We start from the raw sequence: 24,642 nt of genomic DNA on the forward strand, positions 1-24,642 counted from the left end.
CCACCGTGAACCGGAGGAATTTTCTGTGACTTGGAAAAATTGAAATGTGGAAGTATGCATCTTTTAAATCGAGAGCAGCATACCAGTCCCCCTTTCTGAGCGATGGGATGATGCGGGCTAGCGTCACCATCCTGAACTTCGTCTTCCTTATAAAGGTGTTCAGGTTTCGGAGGTCTAGTATGGGACGCATACCTCCTTTCGCGTTGGGTACCAGGAAGTAGCGGGAGTAGAAACCCTTTCCCCTTACGTTTGGAGGTACCCTTTCTATGGCCCCTAGCATCAACAGGTTGGACACCTCCTGCCAAAGGAGCATCTCGTGAGAGGGGTCCCTGAAAAGGGACGAGGCTGGGGGATGGAAGGTAGGGTAAGAAAGGAAGGGGATAGTATATCCCTGCTTCACCAGGTCTAGGACCCAACGGTCCGACGTGATCTTTAACCATCCCTGGAAAAATAGGGAAAGACGGTCCCCAAAGGGCGGACAGATAGGCGCTACTGGTACTCTGCTCTCTGGCGTACCTTCAAAATGAGGGCTTAGCTTGGGGACCGGGAGACGGCCCTGAGCTTCTCTCGGAGTCTGACCGAGGCCCCCTACGCCTGCCCCTGAAAAGGTCAGGGCGGCCATTGTTGCGGCCTCTCCTGCGACCCCTTTCGTTGTTCTGCCCCCTTCTAGGGTAGGGCCTAGCCTGGAAAGAGCGCCTCTGAGGCGCCGGGGTATGTATCCCTAGCGACTTCAGGGTTGCCCTTGAGTCTTTCAGGCTATGCAGCTTGGAATCAGTCTGCTCTGAAAATAAGGCCGGCCCCTCAAAGGGCAGGTCTTGGATAGTGGTCTGCACCTCGGGTGGGATGCCAGACACCTGCAGCCAGGCACTACGCCTCATCACCACCCCCGTGGCCATGGTGCGGGCTGCCAAATCGGCTGCGTCCAAGGCCGCCTGGAGAGAGGTACGTGCCACTGCCTGTCCCTCTTCCGTCAAGGCCCCGAATTCCTGACGGGATTCGGGAGGAAGCTGGCTGGCAAATTTTTGCGTGGACGCCCACATATTAAAAGCATAATGCCCCAGCATCAGTTGCTGGTTAGCTATACGTAGCTGGAGGCCACCTGTGGCATAGGCCTTCCGGCCAAGCAGGTCCAATCTCCTAGGCTCCTTTGCCTTCGAAGTGGGGCCTGGAGGCCCTTGGCGCTCCTTCTGCCCAGCGGCCTGAACCACTATGGATCCCGGAGCCGGGTGGGTAAACAGATGCCCCTCCTGGGGTACATAGTATCGTCTCTCGACCCCCTTCTGGGTTGGTGCAATAGAGGCCGGCGTCTGCCACAGGGTTTTAGACAGCTTGTCCACCGTTTTATTCAGTGGGAGTGCCACCCGACCAGGGCCCGCTGCCGCTATGATGTCCACCATCGGATCTAAGTCCTCGTGAACCTCCTCGTGCTGGACCGCAAGGTTGACCGCCAGCCTCCGGAGCAGCTCCTGGTGCGCCCTGGAGTCCATGGACGGGGGCTGAGGTGCGGGGTCGGCCAGGGCCTCGTCTGGCGAGGACGACGAGAAGTCCCTTGAGGGGACTGCCTCCTCGGTCAACTGCGCCCCCGGTTCCCCCTGACCAATAACCGGGGGTCTTGGCCCCGAAGCCATGGGCGAGCCACTTCCAGGCAGGGGGGCTGTCAAGGGGGTTGCAGATGGGGTGCTACTTCTTCGAGATGACCCCGCTGCCGGCCCCGAAGGGGGAGGCCCCTGGGCCTGATGGTATGCCCAGGGCGTCCAGAAAGCCCACTGGGGTTGCCCCTGCGACTGCTGCTGGACCATCGGATCCCGGTGAGATGATCTGACCGACGAGCGGGACCTATGGCGAGGCCGCGACCTATATGAGGGACCAGTCGAAACCCCTGACTCAGCCTCCGACTCCGAAGAGTACTCTGATGCTGACCAGGGAGAGGCCGATGAAGCCTGCACCCTACGTTGGTCTGCCATGGCCGATGGCTTGCCCCTGTGCACCACACGCGGTGCCGGTGGTGGCATAAGTGGAGGCCTTTGCTGCGGCTGTACCGCGCCCAGGTGCATCTGATAGACCGGTGCGTACCCCTCTGGTGCCGTCACGTGCATCGGTGCCGCGCTCTGCTGCTGTGCCCCCAAGGAGTAAGCAGGGATCGGTGCCGGGAGCGGCAACAGCGTGGGTGCCGTGCGGGGCGCGTAATACGGTGCAGGGCCCTGCACCGCCCAGGGAGCCATCTGCGGCACCGGACCCTGCACCGGTGCCGGTGCCGTCGGCGTAGCGAGCCCACACGCTCCCGGAGTCGCTGCCGGTGCCGTGGGGAGCGGGCCCGGGGTTGGTGCCGGTGTTCGTCCCGGCTCCGGTGCCAGTGTTCTCCCCGGCACCGGGGGAAACTGCTGCTGCTGGGCCGAGGCCTGCCCGTTGCCCAGAGGGTCCCACGGCCCAGCCCTGTCCTGCTGGGGGGCACTAGAGGCCTGTGCCGGAGCGGTCCGCTCCTGCGGTACCGGGCCCTCCCCTTCATCCACCGCCATGTGGATGAGGTCCCGGGCTGCCTCAAAAGTCTCTGGGGTGGAGGGCTGGCGGACCTCTCCTAGCCCCACTGTCTGCCCAGGGCTCTTGCCCTTGTCCGGGCTGTGCCTCTTCCTAGAGGACTTAGAAGAAAGGTGCCCCTCCTTAGGGCGCACCTTCTGGGCACTCCTCTCTGCCGAGCGACCCCTCGAGCTCTTGGAGGCCTCGGCACCGGTGACGGCGATCTGCGTCTCAGTGCCCTGCTGTCCTACGGTGCCGCCGTCGGTGCGCTGCGGGCGGAGTGAGGCCGCTCCTCGCCCTGAGGCTGCAGTGCCGACTCCATTAGCAGGAGTTTCAGTCGGAAGTCGCTCTCCTTCTTAGTCCTGGGTTTAAAGCTCTTGCAAATAGAGCAGCTTTCAGCTCGATGAGCCTCACCCAGACACTTAAGGCAGTCAGAATGAGGGTCTCCGGAGGGCTTAGGGTTGGAGCAGGAGGCACAGGGTTTGAAGCCCTGGGGCCCTGGCATGCCCTCCCCTCGCGGGAGGGTTCCACTGCTCCCTTATCTAAATAACTATTTACAGTACTTAACAACTACTTAACTAGAAAAGAAACTTCAACTGCGAACTATAATACAACGGATAAGAGATAAGCTGCTAAGAGATAGGCAATAGCCTGAAGCATGCTCCAGCTACCGACACAGGCGGTAAGAAGGAACTGAGGGGTGGGAGGGCCAGCAGGGGTATATATGCACCGATATACCGGCGCCACTCCAGGGGGCTCCCTGCTGGCCCTATGGGTACTGCTAAGGGAAAAAAGCTCCGGAATCCGTGCACGCGGCGCGCGTACACCTAATCAGAATGGACATGAGCAAGCACTCGAAGAAGAACAATACTTTTTATCACATGAATGAGTATCTTACCACGTGGGTGCAGAAATAGGGCAATTATCACACAGGTGGCTTTTTCTATGGTATGGCATTATCATAGTCAGAAATATAATATATTGGGTTTGTATAGCATTCAGGGAAACAGAAGACTATTTCATAGTCCTTCAAAGTAGTTTAATGTGTACTTTTGATATTTTAGTGAAAAAATAAACAGTATTTCTTAGCATATACAAAATTGTGAGCAACCTGATATACTAGCAAGGAGGATCCAAACAGAATTATTAAGAAACTGACTAAAATAGATCTATCATGCAAATTAAATGGGATGTAAGGACAGGGAGGAGAGAGATTGCCACCAGATGGCCTCTGCCATTTCCTTTGTAAAGGTTAATAGTGTTATCAATGCATGGCCAGGTGACTTATAGATATTAGTTCTATACCACAAGAAGTGTGTGATTTAATAGACTGAACATGTTACCTTGGAACTAGGAATTTCTTATTTCTATTCCCAGAACTTTTAATTTACTTTGGCCTTATCCTCTGTGTTATACTGGTTCCTCAACTGTAAAATGGGAATAATGTTCTTTCCCATTTGTTATAATGATTAATAATCAAGTACTATATAAATATATCAGATACAAATCAACCATCTTCTATCATGTAATTATATAGGGAGTGAACACTATTCTCATTTCCATGACATCAGAGCCTCTATTTCTTACTGTGTTCTATTTTATTTATAAATTTAAAAAATGGTTTTATTTTAAAGCTTTCTGATAGAAGCTTAAATCAGCCAAAGATGGAGTATAAATTTGCAGACTCTTTACTCATGCAACTCTAATAGTGAGTTCCACAGCATCAAAGATTCCAATTCACTTTTTACATATGGTGGCATCTGTGAATTTTATATTTGGATTTTTTACCCTTCAATTGCTAAACTCTCCTTTGCAAAGACAGTTAACAAATGTTTTCTTCATTCAAACACAACATTAAAAACAATTTGTTAACTGTCAACTCAACTGTGGTTAAAGCCATGCACATCCATGGCTATCTGCTTTATATCTGTGTGTATCCACATCCGCGTATGTGGATGCAGATATCTGCAGCTCATTTTTGCAGATACAGATGTGGATACAAATTTTGTATCTTGAACCCTGAAAATCTGCAGATATCTACTTTATATCTGTGACCAGTCAGACACGCCTAACCCCCTGATTGGAACATAGCTGGACACATTCCCTCCACCCCCATTTCTACCTCTCAGCTACAGCTTGACTAGTTCCTGGTAAGCAAATGTAGTTGAGACAGTTCCTGTTAGCTGAGAAAATGTGGTTTAAGTAGCTTCCTGTTATATCAAAGTTGATATGGCAGTCAAATGGCATGTCTAAAGTATAATGGTGTTATTGGGATTTGTTTGGGATGACCTGCCAGACACTTGTTTAGAAAACACATTGCTTAAGCAGAATTGATTATATTAATGCTTATGTATGTAAGCTACAGAATGTGTAAGTGTGAATGGGAAGCACCCTATCATAAGGCAGTCTAGCACCTGTTACCTTTTAAGGCAAGAAAGGACCCTGAAAATGCATAAATTGTGTGACAGGCGGCCAGAAGGTCTCTTTTGCCTTGGAAAAATGTAACAGCACGCCAAGCCCGGGAATGGACTAGAAGAAGTAGAGCTCTCCCGTGGATCTGAAGGGATCTCCGGGGACCTTTGTCGCCTCATGGCTGAATCTCAAGGGGGCTGTTGCCTGGCCAGTTTCAGCTACCTGTGAAATCAAAACTAACTCTTGCCACCTGCAGCCTGCCTCCAAACTGCCAGCATGAATGTGATGTGTGTGTGTGAGTACTGCCATACTATTAAGAATCTGTTATAATAAACTAGCTTCAGTGTTACTGAAATTCACCGTTTGCCTAAGTTTTTTCCCTTGGCTGGTCCAAGGACAGGTAACAATATCCGCAGGTATCCGCATCTGTGGAAGTGGATCAGGATATTCATGGCTCATTTTTTGTGGATATGGATGCAGCTATGGATACAAATTTTATATCCATGCAGGGCTCTAATTGTAGTACAGTAATTGACATGTCAAAGTAACAAAGGACTGTTAAGTTGTTATTACAGAAAACAGAACTTCCTCTAGAGCAGATTTATTTTATGTTGAAAACAAATCACCATTTCATACTTGTACCAGAAACTTATTTTCTCAAAGGGAACCCATCTCTGTTTCTCATACAACTTCAATATTGGACTGTCACATTTTACTTAATGGAAAGTTTCACCTGCATTGTCTAGGTGGCCATTCACAAAAGGAAGCTTTTCTGATATGACTCCCTATAAAGTACTCAGTAAGACAAAAATTAAAACCTTATCACCTTTTTCTTGCAATACTTTACATCAGCCTATTTTTGCTATAATTAAGTAAGGTCAACTGAACAATAAAGGACTTTTCTCAGATATAGGAGCTGTATCCAAGTTTTTGTGGCATCCAATTTGATAATGTTAATTAGAAAATTAAACAAAAATAGACTACTTCATGAAATTTGAATTCAGACTTAAGTAGGCACTGTAATGTATAAGTCTGACATACCTCTGGCCTTACTGGATCTTCAATACCAACTACACAAATGCAGGTCAGGTCAGTTAAAATGTCATTTTCACTGTCCCAGTCTGGTTCTGGGTTACTGCTGAAGTCCCGGTACGCAACGCAAATAGTTCTCAGTCCATCACAGGCCATGGGCTCAATCACTTTCTTCACCATCTCATCCCGGTCACGGGGTCTGAAAACACGAATGTCGCCTGCTGCATTTAGGATTCTAGAACACCTGGAAGAAAAGGACATGAATTGCATTTGTTTGGTTATTGGTTTTCATTATATCCACTTATTTCATCCAATACCATACTTCTTTGTTTTAAAGAGATTTAATTTCTACTTCACAGATTAATTATTCTACTGCTGGGGAAGAGAATGCACCTATGATTTCAACAGCTGTTGGGCAGATATTAAGATTCTTTTATCTGACATTGCAGTTAAATGCTAAGTAATTTCTATTAGGCACATGTTTAGTGAAGAAATTACAACGAACTGAAAAAATATCTTGCGAATCCAAATGTATGCTATGTTCCTGTTAACTAACAAGAAGACACTGGAATTCATATTCCTTCATGATAAAAGCACATTTCAAAAGTGCATCTGTTTACAGTTTAATGTGGAGGGAGGAAACAAGAGCAAAGAAATGCCAATGGAGGTATTTTGTGGCGACTAATAGAAGGTAGGAAAGATGGCCAGTGACATTTTTCCATCCAGACGACTGAGCAAGATTACTTTTTTAAAGGAAAAAAAAAGGTTAATCACATTAAAAATGTTATGTTATAGTCTTACAATAATGTTATTACTTATTACTTGCAACTATTATTTAGTTTCCAGATTCAAACCAAGACAATAAGGGTATGTCTACACTACAGCACTAATTCAAACTAACTTAATTTGAATTAGTTAATTCAAACTAAGCTAATTCGAATTAGTGCATCTAGACCTAAAAACTAATTCGAATTAGCGTTTTGCTAATTTGAACTAGCATGTCCACATTGAGTGGACCCTGAACTGAAGTTAAGGCTGGCCAGAACCAGTGCTGGCAGAGCATCAGGTTAGGACTTAGAGTGTGGAGCTGCTGCCTCAGGCTAGATGAGGGCTGTGCTTAAAGGAACCCGACCCCCACCCCAGACAGACAGTTCTCAGGGTTCCCCGCTTGCTTGTCTAACTCGATGAGGGACAGCAAAGCAGTCCTGTCTTGGAGTGCCCTGAGTGCCCGCACTCGGCACATCACAGCACTTGGCCATCAGCCCGGCTGCACTTGCCGCAGGCTACCAGCCGGGGGGGGGGGGGGTCAATCGGTGGGCTGTCAGGATCCAGGAGGCCCTGCAGGAGAGCTTCCACTCCAAGGAGCCTGCAGAGCCACCCCAGTCCTCCCCATCGGGGGCTCGTGCCCCATTTCTTCCTCACCTCCTTCCACTTACCCCTCCCTAGCCCCCCTTCCTGATATAAAAAATAAAGGACATGTGTTCAAAAACAGAAACTCTCTTTATTGAACAAAACTGGAGGGGGGGATTATCCTCTGGGGAGACTGAGAGAAGGAGGTGGGAGAGGTGAAGAGAGAGGGTGGGAGAGGGGAGGGGGAAACCTGGGAGGAGGGAGCTGGAAGGGGGAAGCCAGGGGAAGAAGGAGGAGGGGAAGTATAAAACTATGGTACACCATATCTTCAGTACTGTGTACAGATGTGGTCTCCTCACCTCAAAAAAGATATTTTGGCCTTGGAAAAGGTTCAGAAAAGGGCAACTAAAATGATCAGGGGTTTGGAACAGGTCCTATATGAAGAGAGGCTAAAGCAACTGGGACTTTTCAGCTTAGAAAAGAGGAGACTGAGGGGGGATATGATAGAGGTCTATAAAATCATGAGTGATGTGGAGAGGGTGAATAAAGAAAAGTTCTTCATTAGTTCCCATAATATAAGGACTAGAGGACACCAAATGAAATTAATGGACAGCAGGTTTAAAACTAATAAAATAAAGTTCTTCTTCACACAGCACATAGTCAACCTGTGGAACTCCTTTCCGCAGGAGGCTGTGAAGGCTAGAACTATAACAGAGTTTAAAGAGAAGTTAGATAAATTCATGGAGGTTGGGTCCATGGAGTGATATTAGCCAGGGGGTAGGAATGGTGTCCCTGGCCTCTGTTTTGGAAGGCTGGAGATGGATGGCACGAGACAAATGGCTTGGTCATTGTCTTCGGTCCATCCCCTCCAGGGTACCTGGTGCTGGCCACTGTCCATGATCTCCGCACTAGACCAGGCGGGCACCCGCCTCTTGCTTGGTTCCTGGGAGCCGCCAGCCTGGTCCTGGGAAGAGGCGGAGGGCTGGGTGGCAGCGGATGGCTGGCTCATCTCGTGCCAGGTGCAGGGTCTGCTGGCTGGGTGCTGGCAGGCTTGCAACTGGCACAAGCACTGTAGCCAGACCATGCCCCTTTAAGGGCTCCGGGGCCAGGAGGAGGGCAGAAAAGTTTCCCTGGTTTGGCCCAGACTGGCCACCAGAGCAACCTGGGAAGGGCTAGCCTCCAACTAGTTTGAATTAAGTGGCTACACAGCCCTTAATTCGAACTACTTAATTAGAACTAGGCGTTACTCCTCGTAGAATGAGGTTTACCTAGTTCAAATTAAGCGCTCCACTAGTTCGATTTAAATTCGAACTAGCGGTTTGTATGTGTTGCCCCATTAAAGTTAATTCGCTGTTAGTTCGAATTAACTTTGTAGTGTAGACATACCCTAAGGGCTTAATCCTATTTTTTCTGAAGTCAGTAGCAAAAAAAAACCCATATATTTTAATATTGTGGGATCATTCCAAGTACCAGTAAATAAGGCAAAGAGACACAGTGCACTTACTTTTTCAGAACAATTTCAGAAGCACCTTTGCTGTACATTCGGAAACTCCCGTCTGCCATTTTTATCACAGTGCTCATTGACTTTCTCACAGAGTTAAATGTGTATACTTTGTAGAGTTTCTCCTCAGGGATTAGATTCCGAACAGGCTGGTAATCCTGCTTCAGTTCCAGGACAAACCCCAGCAGGCCACATTCTGTCTTGTTGCCAACCTGACGCGGCAGGCCACCTTCCTTTTCTGGTGGCTGAAGGGAAGAAAGCATCAGATTTCAGCCTCTCGCTCGCTCATGTTTGGCTGTATCCTGTACTTTTAAAGCCCAGGCTACTAGTTAAAATCTAAAACCTTTATGATAAAGTCAGAGCTCATCAAATGTTAAAGATCCAGTAGAAGTTTCATAGATTTATAACAGACTGAAAACAATCTATTTCACAATGGAGCAATATTTTCTTTTTAAATGACCAGTGTACAGGCAGTCCCCGGGTTACGTACAAGATAGGGACTGTAGGTTTGTTCTTAAGTTGAATCTGTATGTAAGTCAGAACTGGCGTCAGCCGCTGCTGAAACTGATCAGTTTCAACCGCGGCTGAATCTGGACGCCAGTTCTGACTTACATACAGATTCAACTTAAGAAACCCAGGCGTCCCCAAGTCAGCTGCTGCTGAAACTGATCAGCGGCTGATTCCAGGAAGCCTGGGGCAGAGCAACTCTGCCTCGGGCTTCCTGTAGTCAGCCGCTGGTCAGTTTCAGCAGCGGCTGACTTGGGGACGCCTGGGGCAGAGCAGCTGGGGTGCTGCTGGCTTGCTCCAGTAGCACGGCTCCTCGGCGCTACTGGAGCAACCCAGCAGCACCCCAGCTGCTCTGCCCCAGGCGTCCTGATTCAGCCGCTACTGAAACTGACCAGCAGTGGCTGAATCAGGACGCCTGGGGCAGAGCAGCTGGGGTGCTGCTGGGTTGGTCCGGAGCGGCGCTGCGGGACCAACCCGGCAGCCCCCAGCTGCTCTACCCCAGGGGTAGGCAAGAAAAGCCTGGTCTGCTGGGGGGGCACTAGCTGCATCCCCCCCCCCAGCAGACCAGGGGAACAGGAGCAAAGCCACGGAGCACGCCCACAGCGGGACAGCCCAAGCGCGCCAGGGCTGTCCTGCTGCGGGTGTGCTCCAAGGCTTTGCTCCCCGTCTCCCTGCAGACCAGGGAGACAGGGAGCAAAGCCGCTGAGCACGCCCGCAGCGGGACAGCCCGGGCGTGCTTGGGCTGTCCCGCTGCGGGCGTGCTCTGTGGCTTTGCTCCTGTCCCCCTGGTCTGCTGGGGGACAGGAGCAAAGCCACCCAGGCGGGGGGAGTGCTCCGCGGCTTTCGGGCGTGCTCCGCGGCTTTGCTCCTGTCCCCCTGGTCTGCTGGGGGGGTCCAGCGGCTTTGCTGGACCCCCCCAGCAGACTAGGGAGACCGGGAGAAGCTTTTCTCGCCCCGGAGGACACGGGTGGCAATCCGCCGCCCGTGAGCTCCGGGGTGAGAAAAGCCCTGTTCGTAAGTGCGGATCCGACATAAGTCGGATCCGCGTAAGTCGGGGACTGCCTGTAATTCCTTGCCACCTTTTAATCCTCCGGATATTGAAGATTTTGTGATGGTTATGATATTTGTCATTACAAGTAAATAAATGTATTTTTCTCAGGATCAGTATATCTAATTCACTTTACTCACGAACAGAACAAAACATTTCCCCCTTTTCCCTCTTGTAGTGATTTCACATTTTTCACAGTGTGCTGAGTATTTTAAGGTAACATTCATCTGCTATAATTTTGAACCTCGTTTGTTTTTAAAAATAAATCTACATTTAATCAGAAGAATAAATCACTAGTAATATTTCCAGTGATTCATGAATATAACATCTGTATAAATAATTAAACACCTATAAATATCTGAATTACTGCAGTATTTCAGTCTCCTGCTTCAGACTATAAATGCTGTATAAGGAAAAGAGGGGGTTAGCTTATGATAATTATACTATCCGGCAAGTCCAGCAATTCTTAATGGTACTAGCTTTAGAGCAGGCCTGGGCAAAATACCCTCCATGGGCCGGATTCAGCCTGCCAAGCTGCCAGATCCAGCCTGTGGACTCCCCACCTGCTTCCTACACCCACCCCCATGCTGCTGAGAAATACAGCTGTTGGAGGGCTGTTGGAACAACTGTTAGACCAGGGGAGGGAAGAAAGGGTTTGCGTGCTGCTCCCACCCCCAGCACAATCCCATTGGCTGGTTTCTGGTGATGGGAGATGCCTGTTAACAGGCAGCTTTGGAAGCACCCTTCCTACCCTCCTCTTAGGCTCCTACGTCTTCAAAAACCACATGGCCCCTTGCAGCCAGTGTGAGGACAGGGAAGATAGGGAGTCTGCTTGAGAAGCCTGCTGTCAGAGAGTCAAGCAAGTAAGTCTCTCAACTGGAGCCTGCCTCTGGCACCCCAACGCTTTGCTCCCCTACCCCACATAACCCAAACCCTCTCCCCTTCTCCTGCTTTGATTTAGTTGGGATTGGTCCTGCCTAGAGCAGGGGGCTGGACTTGATGACCTTCTGAGGTCTCTTCCAGCTCTATGGTTCTTTGATTCTGTGATTCCCTATCTCCTCCCAGATCCTGCACCCCAATCGCTTGCCCCAGATCACAACCCAAACCACTGCACCTCAGTCCCCTGTCCGAAGCACAACACCCTCCTGCCCTAGGTGAGAGCCCAAACCCTTCCACCCTCCCTCCTGCTCCCTAGCCCCCTTCCCCAGATCACAACCCCCTCTTGCTCAATGTCACAACCAAAACCCCTGCACCCTAGTTCCCTAACCCAGGTCACAATTGCCTCCTTCACACAAACACCCTCCCAGACCCCAGACCCTCTCCTGCACCCTAATTCCTTACTGCAAGCTCCCTTCTGCACCCAACCTCCATCCCAGACCCTGCACCGCCTCCATTAATATCATGGAAAAGTGCAGCCCTTGTTCACTTTCCAAATTCTTGGCGTTGCCCCCCCCCCTGAAATTATTGCCCACCCCACATTAGAGGAATTTTTATTAGAAAATATTGATCCTTTCTTGCTCGTGTAAAAAAGCGTAAAAAGAAAACATTAAAATTAATATGGGTTATCAGCTGTAATCAAGTAAACAATTGTTCTCTCATTAATAATACTCCAAAACACTTTAATGGTCAAGTTTACTAACTGAAAATTATTGAGGTCTTCATTCATCTTGCATTTAGCAAAGTTATCAAGTCAAATTCAGCCTTTGCATAAACAGACAAAACTCCATTGAAATCACTGATGTTGGTGAGTTAATCCACAGCGACTAGATGTGAAGAAAATCCTTTCTCAATTTTGATTTGTAATGTTTTGCAATATTTGAAATAAACCGTTTGAGCAATAATTTAAGTCATTGTCTTCAAGGAGACTTAAGTGCTTTGCTGAATCAAATGTTTACTTAAGTGGTTTTTTGCATGCATAAATATATCCAGACTTAACTTTTTTTTATCTGTTTCAGACACCATGGCTGTGTCTACACTGGGCCACTTATTCCAGAAAAGCATCCTGCCAATGTAGACGCTCTTTTTCCGGAAATACTTATAACGGAAAACTGTTCTGTTTTAAGCATTTCCGGAAAATCATGCCAGTGTAGACATAGCCATACAGTGGTTGATTTTCTACTGCGTGCATGTTTTTGGTGCCATGACAAGCTAGCAACTGGACACTGGAAAAAACACATCTATTTGCATTTTATAATATCTGTAAATGAAGACAGTGTCTATATTACATTTTTCTTCGCTCCTCAGCCCCTCAGTTCTCACTCCCCTTTTACACTTTTTACCTGGGATCTGAAATCAGGTTTGATTTTAGTTATCAGCTTGTTTTGAATAGAAATATGTAAACAAGAAAAATATTTCTAGTGACACGAAAATGGCTGCACCGCACCTTTAGCAGAAGAGCCTTTATCTGGCTTTCTTTAATGGCAGAAAGGCATAAATGCTGATTTATCCGCCAAGTGAAGGGAAAAGAGGGGAGATGATACAGGTGCAAGCCAGGCAGGAGAAACCATCTTTCACTTGGACCAAGTAGAGCAGTGATGAAATGTGATGAAATAACAAGATGGGTCAGGATCCACTGTGGGCACTGTGTTAGTCACTCCTTGCTCTAGCAGCTGGGAAGGAATTTTTTCCTCCCTGCCAGATTGGTCAAAGCAGAATCCCTGGGGTTGGGGGGGGGGGGGGGGGGGGGGAATTACTTTGCTGACGCCAGGTTTGAAGGGGCCTTAGTGGAGGTGAAAATGGAATTGGTGTAAGGTAGGATGTCACGACTCGTTATGTAAGAGCAGGGCAGATGCCCAATGCCAGTGCTCGGTAAGGAAGGGATTCAGAGCTCAGATAAATGGTTTGGTGAAGGAGATGTTTTTTAAAGGAGCAGAAACAGCGGTTTGGTGTTCCGATGATGACATGGCAGGAAGCCAATATTTCCCTCCTTTATAGCCCATCTTAATCCTCATTCAAGGGAGTAGGGATGGTCAGCTCCCAATGTCACTGAGGTGCGGGGAGTCAATGGGCCCTGCACTCCCATTCACAGCCAGATGTGACTCTTAGACAGCAGGCTGGACAGAAGGTTTATTAGTTGACAGGGAGACAGTGTGGAGCAGACTTGTCAGCACAGAAACGAGAAGCAGTCAGTACCATCCATCCTGGGGAGGGTCTGCAGAGTCTCACTCACACATCCAGCAGCCCATCTCCCCCTGAAGCCAGCCCTCACTGTGTCCAGCGTCCTGGGCAAATGGTGTTCCCTGGTCACAGTCCCCATCTCAGGCTCAGGTTAATGGAAAGCACCAGCCATTGTGTAGGGCTATGTCTACATCGCATTCCTCTTCCGAGAGAGAGGAATTCAGATACAGACAAGTGAAATTGCAAATGAAGTGCAGATTTGAATTTCCCGTGCTTCATTTGCATAATCACGGACCAACGCTTTTCTGAAATAGCGTATTTCGAGAAAAAAATGCGGTCCCCATGGGGTTATTTCGAGAAAAAACCCTTCCTTTGAAATAACCCTTACTCCTGAGGAGTTATTTCGAAAGAAGGGTTTTTTCTCAAAAGAACCCCACGGGGACTGCATTTGTTTTCTCGAAATATGCTATTTCGGGAAAATGGCAGTCCACGATTACGAAAATAAAGAGTGGAAAATTGAAATCCGTGCTTTATTTACAATTTTGCTTGTCTGCATTTACATTCCTCTCTTGGAAGAGGACTGCAATGTAGACATGCCATACGCGAGGAAGACTGTCACTCCAAAATTCCCATCTCCACCTCGCTATTTGTGCAGTGTCAGGGAAAATGAGGCACACACAGAGGGGTTACTACAGGACAACAGACATCGCATGCAGCACAACAAAGAGAACAGAGTGAATACAATCTTCCACTTTGTCATACCCAGCAGCAGGCTAGCTGTGGACCAGGCGAGACAAGTGAAGGGGCCATGTGACAGGGCTTTTGCCCTGCACTAGCCCTTTAAGGGCAAAATCCCAGCCCTGAGTGAGGGCTGTGAGCAAAGCCCCAGCTGAGGCAGTTCTGGCTAATGAGGGCCCAGCTGGGGTCTATATAAAGGGCTCCTGGTGGGACAAGGAGGGAAGTTCACTCTTGTTCTGGCTTGAGAACAGGAGGGATCTGGCTACTGGGGAAGCAGAGCAGAGCAGTGCTGGGGAAGTCTGGCCAAGCAAGCTCCCAGGCCTGAAGCTAGTGGGGCAGCGAGGAGCAGCCATGATAGGCAGAGGCAGCAGATCCATACCCCTTTGCCAGAGATGAGTGGCCATTACAGACTACAGTTTGCCCCTGAGGCAAGGGCTAGATGAAGATTGGCAGTGGGTCACTGAGGCAAGGTAGGTACAGGGGAACTGGGCGTTCCCTGGGAGAACAACTGGGCACCCCTTGGGAAGGGAGGACCCTGGACTGTGCAGTTGGTAAACAACATGCGCCCTTCCCCCCCCCCCCCCCTCAGAAGGGGCGCAGGGAGATTGGTGTGTGCACTGCCAGAGGGCCGTGTCCTGAAGAGGACGCCGTGGTCAAAGAGAAACACATCAGCTAGAACAGTGGTCCCCAACCATTTGGGGTTGCCGGGCACCAGGGGGCGTGGCCGTTCGCCCGCCGGGCACCCGGGGGGGCAGGGCCCCCCCATAGCCGCATTCCGGGACCGGCGATCTCCCCTCAAGCGCCGCGCGCCCGGGGCCGGCGCTCTCTTCCCCCCCCCCCAAGCGGGGCAGGCGCTGGCGCTTTCCCACCCCCCCCAAGCGCCGCGCGCCCGGGGCTGGCGCTAGCGCTTTCTCTCCCCCCCCCCCCCATGCGCCGCGGGGGGTGAATCCGCGGCGCCCCCGGGGCCGGCGCTCACCGTGCACCACGCGCCCGGGGCCGGCTCCGGCACCGAGCATGCGCCACGTGCCCGGTGCCAGGGCAGCCCTGAGCACTTGGCGGGCGCAGAGAAATGCCCCCGCGGGCACCGTGTTGGGGACCACGGAGCTAGAGGGTGGCCTCCAGCCATCCAAACAAGCTAAATCCCAGAGCAACCAGCTGGAAGTGCCATAGTGGTGTCAGCCCCGTGACAGGCTGACAGAAGCACCCTATGTAGAAACTGAAATGTTCATTGATTTACCTGCACTATACTCTTTTATCTGCTAGGTGCTCCTGCATAATTAACAATTAAGTTGTGACCTAAATAAACCACACCTGGTATTTCCTGTCCTTCCAGTATAGCCAGACAATGACTTATGAAGAAGAGTTTTAAAATCTGCTAGCAAGTGTCCACTTTCTCCTTTAGCAGCTGCTATCTCCACACTCTCTGTATACCATATTAAAATAAAGCATATGGTGGTGAGAGTTGGCAGTAGCACTTCCTTTTCTATACTGTTTCATGACACAATCTGTGTGCCAAACGAGTCTCCTTTCAGATTGCTCTCTACAATCCATACCAGAAGCTGGTGGATGTTATAACTTCAAACTGTGCCCCCTGTACAGTTATTTCCTGCTTAAACTTGCAGTTTATATAACAGTCAGGGGAAAATTAAAAGGGGCTACTTATGAATAATTATCCAGAAATACATTGTTGATTAAAGGGATGAAAACCTGCATTGTATGAAAGCTTTTAGAAAGTCTTTTAATTATATTTACTCAGAGAAATCCATTCTTTTCAATGCTCAGGCTTTAGAACAAGCTACTTTGTCTACTAAAAAGAATGTTTGCTTATATATTGCTTAGTAAAACCTTGCACTGGAATGGAGATGGGCTAAGTCATCTATTATGTCTGTCTTTTTAATTCTTGTAGCCTTTATTTTTCAGTACATACTATTATGCCTTCAGTTAGTTAATTGAAGCCTTTATATAACTGTGTATAATATTGATACTCTGGGTTTAGACATTCACTTGTAAAATGTACTGATAGTTAACAATAGTTTTCACCTCAATCTCCCAGAAACATTTCTAGGTCAGAGTAGAGCTGCATGTAAAAGCTTTTGTTTTTCCTAAAGCTAGCTTTCACACAGTACAAAGTTAGGATGAATGTTGCACAAACCTATTCTAAGAGCTTCATAGGAATAATCTGCTGTGGTTCTGCAAAGCAAACCATTTTTAATCACAACGGACCACTATTTCATAATTAGTTCAATATTTCATAATTAGTGCAATTAATAGTGCCCTATCAACCTACAACATGACATTATGTAACAATTTTTATGACGCACTTATTGAAGGACCAGCACTATTATTATTACAAAAGATACTATCTCCCACCGACACCGTCTTCTGGCACCTTGGAGTACCATATATTAATCTGTTGATAGAAATACAATCACCATATGTGAATAATGAGAATATAATCACTGGCAATTTTGTATACATATGGAAGTAGGCAGAGGTTAAATAAGGATATGTCTACACTGCATGCTTATTTTGGAATAAGCTATTTCGGAAGAAATATTCCAAAATAGCTTATTTTGAAATAGCGCATCTACATAGCAAAAACCCATTAAAATAGCGCTTGGCTAATTCGAAATAGAGCGTCCACACTGACTCGACACTGAATTGCATTTAAGGCCACCCGCAACCACTTCAGGCAGGGCATCAGGACAGCAGTTACTACTGCTGCCTGAGGCTATCTGAGGCTCGTGTTTAAAGGGCCCCCCATATAGCTATGGCCAAGGTTCTTCTCCTTTGCCTACCTCACTGAGGTACAGCGAAACCTTTTCTCTGCCTGTTGTGGTTGCTCTTGCAGACAGCTCAGCACTCCTTCCATGGAGACGGACCTGCTTCTGGGCAGTCAATAGCCCTTATCTGTTGTGCTGCAGTTCCTGCAGGCTGCCCTCCTGGCCCTACAGGAACGCAAACCCCAGCTTATCATGGAGACCCTCATTGTCTCTCTGCGAGAAGAGCTCTTAAAGCTGCACCCCACCCTGCACCGCCGTCTGAACCCCAGTTCTGACTAGTGGAATCAGCTTGTCATGGAGTGGTGGGACAACCAGCAATGGCTCCAGAATTTCCACGAGCAGAAGGAGACCCTTCTGGAGCTGTGTGCCTGCCTCACCCCTGCCCTCAGGCGACGAGACACCCGCATGCAACCTGCCATCCCACTCGAAGTGGATCGCCATTGCCATCTGGAAGCTCACCACACCAGACAGCGACCGATCTGCAGGGAACCAGTTTGGCGTGGAGAGATCGACTGTCATGCAGGTATGGCACACTTGGACTGTTGTCCCAGGATGAGGGTAAAGTGCTGGAAAGGGATTCCTTAGGGAAAAAGGGGGGTGGTGGTGGGAGTGGTGGTGGAAGCACCCTTTACAGGGCCGTTTTTTAGTCTCACCCTCACAAATCCCTGCTGGGGGATGGGCTAAGTAGGGGGTTGCTCCTGGTGTGTGGGGGGCAAAAGGAGTGGGCTTGGGAATCTCCTGAGAGCTCTGGCCACCCTGTGATTCTGTTTGTCTCCTTTTACAGGTGGTGAAGACCATCAACACCATCTCGCTGCACAGTCATCAGCCTGGGCAACATCAACCCCATCATCTCTGGCTTTGCTGACATGGGCTTCCCCAAGTGCCAGGGGGAGAGGGAGCGGCTACTGGCAGCACCCACATTCCCATCCAGGCCCCCGACCACTGGGCATCTGTATACATCAACTGCAAGATGTATACATCAACTGCTACTCCTCCATGGTCCTGCAGGTCCTCATCAACCACCGGGGGCAGTTCACCAACATCTCCATTAGGTGGATGGGGAAGGAGCATGACACCCATGTCTTCAGAAACTCCAGCATCTTCCAGAAGCTGCACACCAGCACTTTTTTGCTAACCACATCATCAGGGTCGGGGATGTAGACATGCCGATGTGCACTGTAGGGGACACAGCCTACCCTGTGTTGCCCTGGCTCATGAAGCCCTACACTGGACACCTTGACCCCACCAAGGAACGGTTCAATGCCAGGCTCAGAAAGGCCTGCGTGGTGGTGGAGGGCAGCTTCGGGCATCTGAAAGGTGTGGTCCAATGCCGCCTCATCCGGCTGGATGCCAGGAAGAGGAACATTCCCCAGGTGATGGCCGCATGCTGTGTCCTTTACAATATTTGTGAAAAGGGGGATGTTCCTGCCAGGGTGGGGGGGCAGAGACTGGCTAGCTCAGTAGAGCTGCACAGTGCTGCCATCCGGCAGGCCCATTAGGGGGCTGTGCACATTCAGGAGGCCCTGAGAAGAGTTTCTCATAAGGACCCCAGTGACACGCTCCCCTGGGCCTCCCCACAAGGGGCCTGTGCATCGCCTCTCAAAGCCTTTCCTCCCACACCCCTCCCTTCCCCTCTCTCCTGCAGAGACAATAAAATACACATTTTGTTTTGGAAAAAATAAACTGTGTTTTATTTGGGGGTAGAAGTAAATGGGGAGGGACTGGGGAAAGAATCGGGGACAGGGGAGGAGAGCTCCAGCAACTCCTGCCAGGTCTCTCACCACAGCTGGATGTCACCCTGGACTGCAGACTGGAGGGGATCCTGCAGGGATCGGAATGCAGAGATGTACTCCCACAGCTGTTCCTCCTGTGTCCTCCAGAGCCTGCGGGTCATCCCGTGTTGGAAGGCTTCTCCGGGTGGTGTTGAGCAGCCCCCTCTTGAAGCTGGTCCAGCTGTGGAGAAGAGAGAGGTCAGTCATCCCTGGAGACACTGTGCCTGAAGCCTTGCCCTCATCTGTGAGCTGAGAGTGAAAATTCTCAGGTCAGACGAAGGCAATGTGCTTGGAGCAAGGCCATCTGTGGCCTAGACAGAGAGCCCTTTCCTGCAGGGGCCCAGATGTCCCAGGATGTGTGTATGTCCTGGGGACAAGCAGACATGGGAAGTTGCTGGCCAGACCAGGATCTTGTGGGTGGGAGGGGGGGCTACAGGGTGGCTGGGCTTCCCTCGTGTCACGCACATCCCAGGTCTGGAAGTAGTGGTGTCCCGCGGGGGAGGACTTGTATTCATGCCTGCTGGAGGAAAGGTCAGTGTGTTCTCAGAAGCGGTTGCTGTCTCGAGCGTGCAGGCATGCCCATGTGCAGCACTCCTGAGAGTGTGTCTGTGTCTCAAAGTCCCCAGCCTCCATCTAGTGCTGGGTGTCCCACCCCGGTGTCAGGGGTACTCTGTTGCAGCCTCCTGGGGCTGGGTGTCCCAGATAGGTGCTCCACGTGCACAGGCTGCTGCGCAATCCCCAGGCTGAGAAGGCCAATTGAGGAGTGCATCCCAGCCCTTTGCCACCCACTACCTCCACAGTGTGTGTGTCAGGAAAGTAAGGGCACTCACCTGATGTGCCTTCCCTGGCCTCAGACAATGCCTGGGACACATTCAGAGAGTGGGGTACCAGCTCCAGGGTCAGCATGGTGATGGTGCTGGCCGTGTCCAGGTCCTCCTCTTCCACCTCCTTCTCCTCCTTCTCACTACTGGCTCTGCCCTCTGGAAGGGTGATGACGGGTATCTCCAGCCCTGAGTCCACTACCAGAGGGGAAGGGACTGACCCACCCCCCAGGATGTGGTGCAGGTCCACATAATAGGGGCAGGTATGGGGTTCAGCTCCGGAGCGGGAGCTGTGCTCCCTGGCCTTGGCACAGGCCTGGCAGAGCTCCTTAACTTTTATCTGCGCCCACTCCTGGTTGCGGATGTGTCCTTTGGTGGCCAGGCTCTCGGCCACAGACAGCCACGCTCCTGTGTCTGGTGCAGAGATCATGGAGGTTTTCCTCCTTGTCCCAGATCTCAATGGGGGCCGGATCTCCGCACCAGACCAGGAAGGAGTGCGCCTTTTTCGGCACCTGGCAGGATCCTGAGAGCTGTCTGACTGCTCACTGGGAGCAGGCTCAGTGGGAGCAATGGTGTCACTCAGGGTATGTCTACACTACCCTCCTAGTTCGAACTAGGAGGGTAATGTATGCATACCGCACTTGCTAATGAAGCCCGGGATTTGAATTTCCCGGGCTTCATTAGCATAAGCGGGGAGCCGCCATTTTTAAATCCCCGCTGTTTCGAACCCCGTGTAGCGCGGCTACACGGGGCTCGAACTAGGTAGTTCGGACTAGGGTGCCTATTCCGAACTACCGGTACACCTCGTTTATTGTTTTTGTTTTTATTTAAACCTAAATGAACAAACCTCAAAGATAACGGGAGAAATCTCAGACAACTTAAATTAATCTTTAGCATTGCCAAAGCTGGAGATGTTCCATCTTGATGCATAATTTGAGTTAGTATTTTAAAAGTATCTACTATGAAAGTCATCTACAAAAGATAAAACAGTCACATTTACAGGCCAAAATTTTGTAGCTTAATTTTATCATTAACCTAATAAGGAGCCAGAGTTTATCAGATATGTAATTACTTAATGTGCATTTTTCATTTTGTAGAAGTTTTAATAAAGAGAAGGCAAATTAAAATTCTCAGGTACATATTTACTCAAAAGACTGGAACAAATCTACTTAAGTAAAATACACCTATTTGATTGGCATCCTTTAAAAATTTCAAGTCTCTCTTTTTAGGCAAAACACTAAAACAAAGAAAAACAACACACCATTGCAGATAACAAGTGTCAGTTACAAACTGAACCTTAAAGAAAACTTCTACAATAAGGTGCCATTTCTGCATCTCCAGAATAAGGCATCCTTGCTCTTTCAGCATGACAGTGTGTGTCAAGTAACACCCCATGGAGGACAAATGCACTAATAGCATCCTTCTTGCATGATACCAGAAAAAACCTCATCTCGTTTGTTATCTGTACCAGATAGAGGCCAAGAGCACTACCCAGCACAAAAACTTATGAATGGGGTGCCTATTCTTGAGGAATGGCTTTTGAGGAATGAGCATCAGTATTCTCTATTTCTTGGGACAAATTCTGACCTAGAATCATAGGGTTGGAAGGGTCCTCGGGAGATTATCAAATCCAACCCCTTGCCCAAAGCATGACCAATCCCAACTAAATTGTCTCAAGCTGGGCTTTGTCAAGCAGGAACTTAAAAACCTCTAGGGATGAAGATTCTACCACCTCCCTAGATAACCCATTTCAGAGCTTCACCACCAACTTAGACTCCCCCGCTGCAACTGGAAACTATTGCTCCTCATTCTGTCATTTGTCACCACTGAGAACAGCCATTCTCCATCCTCTTTGGAACCTCTCTTCTGGTAGTTGAAGGCTGCTATCAAATGCACTCTCAATCTTCTCTTCTGTAGACTAAATAAGTCCAAATCCCTCCACTTCTCATAAGTCACATGCTCCAGCCCCCTAATCATTTTTGTTGCCCTCCACTGGACTTTCTCTAGTGCGTCCACATCCTTTCTGTAATGCGGGGTGGGGGGGTGGGGGAGGGGAGAATTGGATGCAATACTACAGATGTGGTTTCACTAGCACTGAATAAAGGGGAATAATCACTCCTCTAGATCTGCTGGCAATGCTCCTCCTAATGCACCCCAATATTCCATTAGCCTTCTTGACTACAAGGGCACACTGTTGACTCATATCCACTTCTCATCCACTGTAACCCCCAAGTCCTTTTTTGCTGAACTGCTACCTAGCCAGTCGGTCCCCAGCCTATAACAATTCTTGGGATTCTTCCATCCCAAGTGTCCTTGTTGAACCTCATCAGATTTTCTTTGCCCCAGTACTCCAATTTGTCTAAGTCACTCTGGACCATATCCCTACCCTCCAATGTATCTACCTCTCTGCCTACCTTAGTGTCATATGTGAACTTGCTGAAGGTTCAATCCATCCCCTCATCCAGATCATTACTAAAAAAATCAGACCCAGAACTGAAAAAAGATGTTGCCCTCAGCTTAGAACTGACCACTGGGGCACTCTGCTACACTGACTGCCAACGAGACACTGAACCATTGATCACTACCAGTAGAGCCTGACATTCTAGCCAGCTTTCTGTCCACCTTACAGTCCACTTATTCAATCCATACTTCCTTAATCTGCTGGCAAGAATACTGTGGGAGTCGGTATCAAAAGTTTTGCTAAAGTCAAAGTATATCACATCTACTGACTTCCCCATGTCCACAGAGCCAGTTACTTTGTCATAGAAGGCAATCAGGTTGGTCAGGCATGACTTGCCCTTGGTGAACCCATATTGACTGTTCCAGATAACTTTCCTCTCTTCCAAGTGTTCCAAAATGGATTCCATGATTTTTCTAGTGAGGCTGGCTGATCTGTAGTTCTCTGGATTGTCCTTCTTCCATTTTTTAAAGATGGGCACTACATTTGCCTTTTCCCAATCATCCAGGAACTCCACTGATTGCCACAAGTTTTCAAAGATAATGGCCTATGGCTCTGCAATCCCATCAGCCAACTCCCTCTGCACCCTTGGATGCATTAGATTTGGCCCCATGGATGTGTAGTTCTTAACCTGTCCTTTCTCCTCTGAGGGCTACCCACCTTCTTCCCATACTGCGTTGCCTAGTGCAGTAGTCTGGGAGCTGACCTTGTCTGTGAAGACAGAGACAAAAAAAGCATTGAGTACTTCAGCTTTTCCCACATAATTTGTCATTAGGTTATCTCCCCCATCCAGAAAGGGTCCCACACCTTCCCTCATCTCCCTATGTCTACACTGCAGGGTTTTTTCAGGAAAATGATACGCAAATCTTTTTCTGCTTTTTTGGGGGAAGAGGCTTTTCCAACATTTGGCCCGTCTACACAGGGCCAAATATCAGAAAAACCTCCTCTTTTGGAACATCCCTTCTTCCTCACATGATGAGGAATACAGCGATGCCAAAACAATGCATCTGGTTTTTCGGAAAATCTTCCTGTGACAGGGCGCCTGCCCTGCACTGGCCCTTTAAGACCAGGACTCAGGCCCTGAGCCAGGGCAGGAATAGAGGGACCAGCTGAAGCTGTTGGGCTAATGAGAGCCCAGCTGTCAGCTACACAGATAAGCCCAGCTGAAGCCATTAGGGCAAGTGAGAGCCCAGCTGCCAGCTATAAATAGGGAAGCACAGTTTGCTTAGGAAAGGCCAGTGGAGAGCTGACTGCAGAGGAAGCAGGAGCTCCTTGGAGGGAGACAAGCTGGGGATAGCCAGCAACGGCTGGAAGAGGGCCAGCCAAGACTCCCCCTGGCTAGGGGTTGGAGACAAAGCCCTGGTTTGTGGGCAGATCATGCGGCTGACTAAGTAAGCAGAGCAGTTGAGACAAGATGCCAATGATGAGCAACCCATACAGACTGTAACTTGCCCTGAGACGGGCTAGATGAGGACAGTCAGGGGGCACTGAGGCACGGTAGGGGGCTTGCACCCTGACACTTCCAAAAAAGCTGAAGAGTTCTTTGGACATGGCAGAGCTTTTCCGGGATACCTGTAGTATCCTGGAAAACCTCTGCAGTGTAGGCATAGCCTTATTGCTAATATGCCTGTGTTACCCTTCACATCCCTCGCTAGCTGCAATTCCAATTGTGCTTTGACCTTCCTGAGTACACCCCTAAATGCTAAAGCAATACATTTATACTCGTCCCTAGTCATCTGTCCAAGCTTCCACTTCTTGTAAGCTTCTTTTTTGTGTTTAAGCTCACCAAAGATTTCACTGTTAGGCTAAGTGGTCAGGGACTAAATTTGCTTTCCTTATTGTGCATTGGGATAGTTTTTTCCCCCTGTGCCTTCAATAAGGCTTTGTTAAAAATACTGCCAGCTCTCCTGAATTCCCTCTTCCCCTTCATGTTAGCATCCTAGGGGATCATGCCCATCAGTTCCCTGAGGGAGTCAAAGTCTGCTTTTCTGAAGTCCAGGGTCTATATTTTGCTGCTCTCCTTTTTTCCTTTGGATCCTTAAATCCTCAGCTATCCATGGGTGTAGCTCTAAAGTAACCCCATTGATTTAACTGGTAATGGAAAAGTCCCTGATTTTTCAGGATTTTTTTTACATTGAACAGTTTAATAAAGGATAAGAGATTGCCTTTGGGTTTGTCAAAAAGTAGGTAATACTCGGTCTTAATCAAGTTTTTGCTTTATAGCACAGAAATAATATTCTACAATTCTCATATGATTATTGACTGATCATCTTAACTGAAATAATCTGACCACCGTAGCATACAAGAAAAAGAGCAGATAACATCTTGGAATTTGTTTTATTATAATCTTTTAGCATTTATGCACAGTGCTGAAGAGACTTCTCTAAGGATGCGCCCTTCTGTAGGAATAAGCTACGTAATTTGTGCTATGCAATTGCATAGCTTATTGTGAGTCTAAATTAAAAGAGCTTATTTTGAAATGTGGCACTGTCTGCACAATGCCAAATTTCAAAATAAGGCACGATTCTGACAAATCCCTTAGCCCTTGTGGAATGAGGGTTACAGGGACGCTGGAATAGCGTGCCCGCT

General features: G+C 48.9%; 1 protein-coding gene across 17 annotated transcripts in view; it reads right to left on the reverse strand.

The window, feature by feature from the left end:
* Nucleotides 1-24,642, reverse strand: part of LOC102448489 (plasma membrane calcium-transporting ATPase 2) — an 858,088-nt gene that overhangs the window by 112,506 nt on the left and 720,940 nt on the right. For all 17 annotated transcript variants that reach the window (XR_012906525.1, XR_012906526.1, XM_075939331.1 and 14 more), the window contains 2 exons: nt 8,813-9,054; nt 5,968-6,202 (listed from right to left, as the gene is read on the reverse strand). Coding sequence is in view for 15 of the 17 variants with exons in the window: in XM_075939331.1 (XP_075795446.1) it covers nt 5,968-6,202; nt 8,813-9,054 (477 nt within the window). In the remaining 2 variants the exon portion in view is untranslated. The remainder of the gene's footprint in view (nt 1-5,967; nt 6,203-8,812; nt 9,055-24,642) is intronic.

Source organism: Pelodiscus sinensis, chromosome 11, assembly GCF_049634645.1.
Source record: "Pelodiscus sinensis isolate JC-2024 chromosome 11, ASM4963464v1, whole genome shotgun sequence".
Lineage (NCBI taxonomy): Eukaryota > Metazoa > Chordata > Testudines > Trionychidae > Pelodiscus > Pelodiscus sinensis.